The sequence below is a fragment of the Carassius auratus genome, chromosome 7 (assembly GCF_003368295.1).
Source record: "Carassius auratus strain Wakin chromosome 7, ASM336829v1, whole genome shotgun sequence".
NCBI lineage: Eukaryota > Metazoa > Chordata > Actinopteri > Cypriniformes > Cyprinidae > Carassius > Carassius auratus.
The window spans coordinates 11,330,587-11,339,528 of NC_039249.1; the positions used below are offsets into that span (position 1 = coordinate 11,330,587).

The 8,942-nt window shown below is 40.9% G+C and overlaps 1 protein-coding gene across 1 annotated transcript in view; it reads left to right on the plus strand.

The window, feature by feature from the left end:
* The window catches only part of LOC113105380 (peroxidasin homolog), a 51,322-nt gene extending 44,322 nt beyond the window's left edge, over window positions 1-7,000 (plus strand). Inside the window, exon 6 of the mRNA XM_026266416.1 lies at window positions 6,734-7,000. Within this exon, the coding sequence (XP_026122201.1) occupies window positions 6,734-6,996 (263 nt within the window). The 3' untranslated portion in view covers window positions 6,997-7,000. The remainder of the gene's footprint in view (window positions 1-6,733) is intronic.
* Window positions 7,001-8,942: the final 1,942 nt, after the last annotated feature.

Sequence of the window (8,942 nt, forward strand, 5' to 3'; positions counted from 1 at the left end):
GATTTAGGTTATAAAGGGAGTCCACTTCCAGTGTTTAAATCTATAATTTCTCAAAACTTCACAAACATGTCAAGCTTCATGAACTGTCTCAGGTTATGAATGTAACCATAGTTCCCTGAGTAGGGAACGAGACACTGCGTCCTCTAGCTCCCTGCCATGCTTCGGACGCAAGCTTCAGACGAAGTAGATAATGACGTGCTCTCCCGGTGCTTATTAATAGTCACGCCGGTAGTGACGTCGGAGGCTGTCGCTGGCCAGCAAGTTGGTGTTTTTTCAATGTATGCTTCAGACACGGGTCACAACGAGATGTTCCCCTAGAGGACTCAGTGTCTCGTTCCCTACTCAGGGAACTATGGTTACATTCGTAACCCGAGACAGTTCCCTTTCGAGGGAACTTCGAACTGCATCCTCTAGGGGTTGCTTTGGGGAACAGTATACCCACGCCACCATGCTGAGGGGAGTGCAGGACAGAATCATGGCGAGCACTAAGTACTAACTCAACCATTTCCATGGGAGTTGCCCCTGGGACATTAAGACGGCTGTCTGTGACAGTACCCTCTTATGGCCAAAAGGCCTAAGCTACATATCCAACTTAATTGTTAGGGCCTCGGCCCGGGGTAGAGCTGAAGGCTTGGAATCAGGAAAGATTCCTTTAAAGGGATACGGCTAAGAACCTAGCATTTCTACCAAGTCTTGTCTGTCACACAGGGGCTACTGCTAGCTTACGCATAAGCTTGCTGAAAGACCTTTCTCACCAGTTCTCTAGTAGCAACACCCTGTTTAGATAGGTATCCGAGGATACATAGGTGGAGTGGCGCCCAAGATGAACGGGGCTTTTACCAAGTCAAGAAAGAATACTAGCGTGCGAACTTACCACAGTGTGGATTTCAGAAAGCGTGCACAGCATGGATTTTCAAATACTGTTCTAAGGAGGGGCTCTCGTGGCACTCTGATAGAGCAGCTAATAGATGGAATGGTGTATCTCAAAACAGTATGATTGAGAGTAATCAACTCGATCTATGGAAACAATACTGGAGCGCTCTGGGGAAAAAACAGAGAACTCAGTCTCATATGAGAGGAGAACTCCAAGCTCAGAGTAGCGCGCTCATAGGCGACCCTTTTTTGGAAAAAGAGGAGTGCTGCTAAATTACCATGAGAATCACCCAAATAGCCCCTCATGTTGAGGGAAGCTATGCTTGAAGTGTATAAACAAATACACACTGGATGAATGGAGCCCAGAGAAGCAAGGTCTCAAGAAAGGGAACGAAGCGGAGCATGTAACCCTTATCGTACAGGTTTTTAGAAAGTTTGCAGAGTCTTGCGTGCACACTGACCACCATGTGGTTTTGAGAAAGTACACAAAGCTACTGTATTTAAAGGTTCCTAACCATCGCAGAGGCACTGAATCGCACAGGAGAGGCAAGCTCAATTTTACAAACCTCGGGCGAGGGGAGCACCACCTTGAGGCAGCATATACAAGAAGACTTCTGTAACTGCCATCTCCACATTCCGCTAGATGCGACAGCACCACTAAGCGGCCAGGAGACCCCTCACCCACCCTCCTGCACTGGAGCCCCGCTCAAGGGGCACCTCCTCTTAGTCTGGACCATCGGTAGGGTGGTTGCTATGAATATAGAACAATAAAAACATTATAGGTCCAGCATAGGAGACTGTTATGCAAGAGGTTTCCACCTAATCTCGATCAGGTGGAGAGCTGGTGGTTACAGGGGAATTAGGAGGATAAAAGCAGGATACAAGAAGTTAACCCCTCTGAGGTTATGAGGCTATTTTCTCCTGATAACCTCTTAGACTCCAGAGGTTTAAAAATCCCCAAAGGGAACGAGTAGATAAAGAACGCTGCCTCGTCTAGATCACACCCCTTAGGTTCTGCTTACCTCCTTGTGACCCACGATTCCTCTAACCCCTGCCCACAGGAGGAGCGCGAGTTGCGACAATAGCCCTCTGTGCCCGTCTTTGATCCTCAGATCGAGACAGGCCAGGACTCCTATGTTGTTCGGGCTCAGAAATACTGAAAAATTCAGAAGGCAAAACCTGAGCATCAAGAAGAAAGCCTTTTCTTTCCTCCCGATGTCTGCTAGGTTCATCCACAGATGTCTCTCCGCTGCCACCATCTGCAGTGTGCATTTGATGTAATAGCAGATATTTAAGTGTGCTGCATTAAATCTGCTTGTTTTAGCCAAGATTATGCAACAATATATTTTCCTCAACTATATTTAAGTTCCCTGTTAAAGGAATAACCTTTCAGTTTTGTACATTCCCATTAATTCCCTTATATTCCTGTTAACTCCCATGGAAATTTTCCAACTTTGAAAATTCCCAGAATTTTGCAACCCTATTCATAGGCTTTGATAACATCATGAATTTATTGAGCACTGACTATAGCTTTTAAGCACAGCACTGTGCTGCAATGATAGGGCTTTTCACCAAACAAAAATGATAATTTGCTTTATTGCTCAAATCAATATTACCTGTGTGCACTTGAGAACACAGTGACATTGGTAGGCACATCTACATGTGCAGAAATATAGGCAGATAATTTATTAAGGAGTTTGAGAATATATCACACATTATAAGCAATAGTAGGGCTAGTAACTTTACACTGTGCTGCCACTCTTTCCACCACTCCAATAGCACTAGGCAATAGCACACACATTGAATCAAAAGGCTTACTTATTTAAGGTAAACAACTCAAAATTAGGAAGCAAGGGGGGAGCTCGCCCTTTGAGCAATGATCTCAGCTTGTCTTTCCTCATTTCTGCTCTCAGTCTCAGCCTCATCTCCAGAAAAGCAGCCAGGACTGGCCAGTGCTGCTACTGCTGGTGTGTCAGAACCACTGGTTGTTTCTGAAACTGGTTAATGTTGGCAACCTGACGTTAGTTGGCCTGGCTCATAATTTACTTACAGCAACAAGCAGCCTGGTTGACAAACTAAGCTAAAGATATAACATTAGCATACACACATTAGGAGCAGCTGTATGGAGTTGACTGCGTTAACTTTAATTGGATATGGGTGCATAACAAGCAAACTCACTTCACCTTTTGGAAAGAAAGTAGTCATCAGCTGCTTCCCCTCATTCTGCCTCCTTTTTTTTTCCTTCCTGTCTTTCTTTTTTTGAAAGCCCGATATGAGGTGTTTCTCAATGTCAAGGAAGGATCCTCGGAAGCCAGTATTTTGAGGATGCTACGTCATCGACATCCGTCGAAGGACTGTTCCAATGTCGAGGATCCTCGGAATTTCAACCAAGGACTGAGTCCTTCGTTCGAAGAATATCCCATACACAGGAAAGGATGCATATGTGTATCCTTCGCGCTCTTCACGCTCTCAAATCACCCACAATCCTATGCACGCAGCTTTGCTATCTAGTTCAAAAATGTGGAACGTTAACGTAGTCGGAGCGTTAGCGGTTTTTATTTACGTTACCAAACATTTGTTATAACTGTAGTAAATAAGTAAAGTTTGAAGTTTAAATGCCAGTACAAATTACTACCGTATCGATATTGTAAATTATACAAATGGTTAACTGAACCGGACCTGTCATTTAACAATTGGTTGCGTCATCGGCATTCCTTTTATAATTAACTAGTTAAGATGTCCAAAGTAATTTAATGATACCATTCACAGCGTTATTCAAACGGACCTTTTCACTGACGTAATGACGCAATTACATGCACTTGCTAGCCTGTTACATTTACGTGTTCTCCGTATGCTAAAGAGGAGTCTCACCTAGCCTCTGAAGGAGGTGACTTGGAAGGATCAGTCCTACCAAGGAAGTATCCTTGACATTGAGAAACGTCTTTGGGCTTTTTGTGCAGCATGATCAGGCTCCAAGGCTCTAGACTCTTGTTACTTGTTTGCCGCCGGCTGCCGTCTATGGGCGGACTAAACCATTTGGGGGGGTCCAGAGTGTCTGGCACTGAGTTCATTCTCTCAGTTGGTGTTATCAATATATTTTGAAATGAATAATGACATCAATTGGAGGTCCCAATTAATTTGAATTAGGCTACAAAAAAAAAAAAAAAAAAATTGATGGGATTTCAAAGGGCCCTCTCCCTAGACGAGGCCCTGGGTAGTCAGGTCCACTCCCAAACCCCCCTCCCCCCCCACTACCACGCCCATGATAATGACTGTCAAGCTTTGGGGCGTTGATCGGCTCTATCTACATTTTCATCTCCAATTGATAATATATATTTCAGCTTTTTGTTTAAAATGTAGTATATAGTAGAATTTTGTTTTCTTGCAGTATTAAACAAAGTGTACTTAAAATGCTACAAGTATTTAATTAGTGAACTATCAGTTTATATATGTTCACTTTTATTATAGTTGCAGTACAAATTAAAAGCATAAAGCTAAACTAGTTTTTGTATTTAAAGTTTACTACTGTTAAACTTGAAGTATACTTGTATACTAAAAAGTGGCCAGTTTAAACATTAAAATGAATGTGAAAGGTTTAAGGATATTCATAGTCATATGACATTTTGAAGCAGCATCATAAATAAATCAATGTGATTTTCTTTTTGTTTTTGTTTTTTAGTGTTGATTTCCAACATCTCCCCTGGATGCACTCAAGGTAATTTATATTTTTATTTAAATCTTCCCTTCTTTTTTTAAACTGTAAAATTGTATTTGTTGAGCTATTTTGTCTTATTGTACAGATGAGGTGACATGATTCTCACCTCTCAGCCATCAAACATCAAAAGGAAACTTAAAAGTGTAAGAATATCTACAAATTAGTTCAGATGAGTAAAGTCTCTGCAGCAGAATTATGGAACGTGTTAAATAAAGTTTATATTATGTAATGTTCATATGTACGTGTATTGTGTAATGTTTAGAGTTAATTTTGACAAATGTTGTATTTCCATGCTTTAGAAAGATTCCAGTAAACACTGCTAATAGGAGTAAGAAGTGAAAAGTGGAAAAAATAAAACAATCTGAGAGCAGACCACAAATGTGAAGTGTCTGTTGTCTTTTTCATATTAATACAGAAGAATGCAAGAAAATAATAATAATCACAACCAAGCTCTTGTGACAGATATTCTTGTGATCCTGATGTCATACAAAAACACAAAATTTTACTTTATTTCACTCATGGTAAAAAACAGAGCATGACAAAAACTGTACAGCTCATACAGTCAAACTGACACAAAATGATTATTTGTAGCACAAATGCAATAGCTGACGTTCCTCAAACTGGAAGTGTCGCTCATAAATTAAAACATGGCAGGTTCATAAAAAGGTGGATTGAACAGATTTAAAGGGATAGTTAACCAAAAATGTAAATTTTCAAAACACAAATTAAGATATTTTTGATGAATACTGAGAGCTTTCAGACCCTGCATAGACAGCTACACAACTGAAATGTTAAAGTAGTAAAGAAGTAAGTAATGAAACGTAGTAGAGTCATTAGGGGTTCAACTATAATTTTAAGAAGCTACGAGAATATATTTTATGCGGAAAGAAAACAAAAATAATGACTTTATTCAACAATTCTTGTTTTCCTCATCTTGTCTGCAGCAGTGTGGAGAGAGCAGTGTTGTATAAAGTACCTGAAAGTCATACTCAAGTAAAAGTAGAGATATCTTACCAGAAAATTACTTTGGCAGAAGTTGAAGTCACCGTTTAGAATATTACTTGAGTACAAGCCTTAAATTATGTGATATTTATTCAACTTAAGTACAAAAAGTAATTTTAAAATGGTAAATGTACTTGAGTATTGAAAGTAAAAGTATAAGTAAATGCAAAATGGAAAATAAATATATATATAGATGCAAAACAGTGCTTTTTTTGGAACTATTTTCGTTAGCAAAATTTAGCAAAAACAGGCAATATTATGTCTAAATTAAATTAAATGTTTTCATGCATTTGCAGAAAATTGTACTCTTTGTGTAATATAGATTGTTAACTAGGCCCATATTAAATTATATAAATATAAAAAGCATACAGAAGCATTTTTGCAGTCTACAATTTAGAATGCCTGGAATATTGACTTTTAATAAATGAATAAATCAATGTGCGTGCACTCTGTGTGTGATTTGGTGATATAGCCTCAACTTAAGTGGGAAATGAAATCATCCACGGTTGTGTGCGGCGCACTCTTGTTTGCATACGAGCTAAGGTGTTTTTATGAGTCTAACTCGCAAACGCAAGATCACTGATTGGTCAAACCTGCTCTCCTGCAGTCTGTGGTGTTCTGACTTTTATATTGCAAGTAATTAATATAACTATGGTGAATGTATTGGAGTAAAAGTATGCATTTTAATTAGGAAATGTAGTGGAGTAAATGTAAAAGCTGACTAAAATATAAAAAATCAAGTAAAGCACAGATACTCCCAAAGAATACTTAAGTACTGTAAGGAAGTACTTTTACTTTGTTTCGTTACACCACTGGGAGAGAGCATCACATGCATGCGTGCGTTCAATGTAAGCAGCAGAACACACATTATTTTTGTTATTTTTGTCGCATGGACTATTTCACCAATGTTTCTGGGTCTGGGAACATTTCAGTTGCATTGCTGTCTATAGAGGATCAGAGAGCTCTCAGATTTCATCAAACGTAGCTTAACTTGTGTTCCAAAGATGAACGAAGTACTTACGGGTTTGGAACTAGATGAGGGTGAGTAATTAATGGCAGAATTTTCATTTTTGGGTGAACTAACCCTTTAAATAGTTTCATTATTAATATACATGTTTTGTTGTTGTTGTTCCGTTCTTTTAGAGAGACCTAAACCTCTTCTGACTGTTCAGCCTGAACCATCACAGATATTGATTGGAGATACAGTCACTCTCACATGTGACATACAGGGTGAAGGATGGACATACACATGGCAGTGTGGAGGTAGAGAGCAGGCCTCTATGGAGAAAGAGTTCAACATCACTGCAGTGTCCACACAGAAATGCAGGTGTTGTGTCAAGAGACAATCAGACACCTCTGAATGGAGTGAAGAAGTGACTCTGACTGTGTTGTGTGAGTCATCATGATCTTGCTCAGCCCCAAAATATGCTCACCTCTGATTCCCAGATGGAACTTGCTCACTTTTATAAATCTAACAAATAATTTCCTGTGTCATTTATCTAATAAAAATATAATGATCCTATATGTTAACTTCAGGCCAATGAAACCTTTGCTTTGTGATGGATTATTAATAGCAGTATGACAGAATAGGCTTGACTCATTGCAGATAACATGAATCCAGGCCATTTTAAACCAGATATTTCAGCCTAGAATGCCCCTGGTGACTGTAACATGTTACTAATTTAAATAATAATAATAATAATAAATGTATTATTATAAATGTTATTTTCAACTCAAAAGTAAATATGCATGTAATGTAGGCATTTTAAGCAAAATTGTTGTAAAATTACTAATGCCTCCCCCAGTCTCTTTTTGCGTAATAAGTCGGCGAATCTGTGTTTTGGCAGATAAGATCAGCCAAAAAATTTAAATTAAAAAAAACCTTCTTTAAATGATAAAGGTTGGTGCGGGGTGCATGGTCTAAACAGGTTGTTCCTATTCTCTTAATGAGTAATGGGTGTTTTTTGGGTATAGCGTTCAATAAACCAATCATCGTCTCATCTCCCATTCCCGTCATGGCACGAGTTGTGCTCGTGCCATGACGGATTTGCTATTTACATGGCGGAATTTGGCAAGCGCAAAGACAGAACACAAACAATTCTTATGCATTGCAATCCTTTAATTTTAAATATTTGGCATGTTTGTGTGCTGCTGTGCGTCCCTGTGTTTAATAAGCAACGTGTACGCTCTTTAAATAACAAAGAAAAAACATTGCGCCAGACTTTAGACCAGGTTTGAGTTGGTCTATGGTGCAGTCTATTTTCAGCTCCTTAAAATAGCATTGTGCCTGAACAACTACAACTTTAAAGATCTTCTTTATCCAAGAGCTTGTAACACTCCAAAGAGAAAGGAAAATTTAAATTTAAAACGAGAGTTACCATACGTAACCGAGACGTTCCCTTTCAGTCGGTCACTCTCTACGCCACGTTGGTGACCGACGAATATGGGATCCCTATCAAAGCGCCATGGGTGCTGCCCCTTCCAGTGCCCTGTGCGAGCCGCCTACACCCCTATTAGGTGTAGGCCAGGGCTCAGAAAAAGTAGCTCCACTCACCGTTGTCAAAGCACTACCTCACTGGGTGAGATTGGATAACACTGGGAAAACGTACCCGGTCCGCTTGGAGCCGGGACGCTGCGGAAGCCCCATCCTTCCCGAAGGAGGTCTGGGAGGCAAATACACATATAGCATCCGTTTAGGAGTATAAGGAGAAATTTGAGGTGATTAAAACCCTCTTGGGAAGGCAGAAGTCTGCCGGGGAAACACAGGCTCTAAGGCTATACCGTGGACTATACACATAGGTCCTGAAGCTTTGCGTCCGGTCTACGTAGCACCTTAATTCTCGGACGGGCAGGGCTGGGTCTGCCTCCTCCAGGGGCAGCGCTTGCAGGTTCACCACTTGGTCTTTGAAGGGTGTAGTGGGAACCTTGGGCACTTAGCCAGGCCGGGGCCTCAGGATTACCTGGGAGTCAGCCGGCCCGAACTCTAGGCACGAATCGTCGACCGAAAATGCATGCAGGTCCCCTACCCTCTTGATGGAGACCAGAGCAAGCAGGAGCAGAGTTTTCAATGAAAGAAACTGAATGCAAAGGCTCGAATGGGCCCTGCTGTAGTGATTTAAGCACTAGAGACAGGTCCCAAGAGGGTATATGGGGGGGCCGGGATGGATTTAACCTCCTGGCCCCTCTAAGGAACCTGATGATGAGGTCATGCTTACTCAAAGACTCCCCATTCACGGGGTCATGGTACGCAGCAATAGCAGCAACCTGGACTTTGAGGGTGGAGGGAGACAGCCTTCGCTCCAACCCTTGCTGCAGAAAGGATAGCACGACTGCAATCGGGCATCTTCGGGGG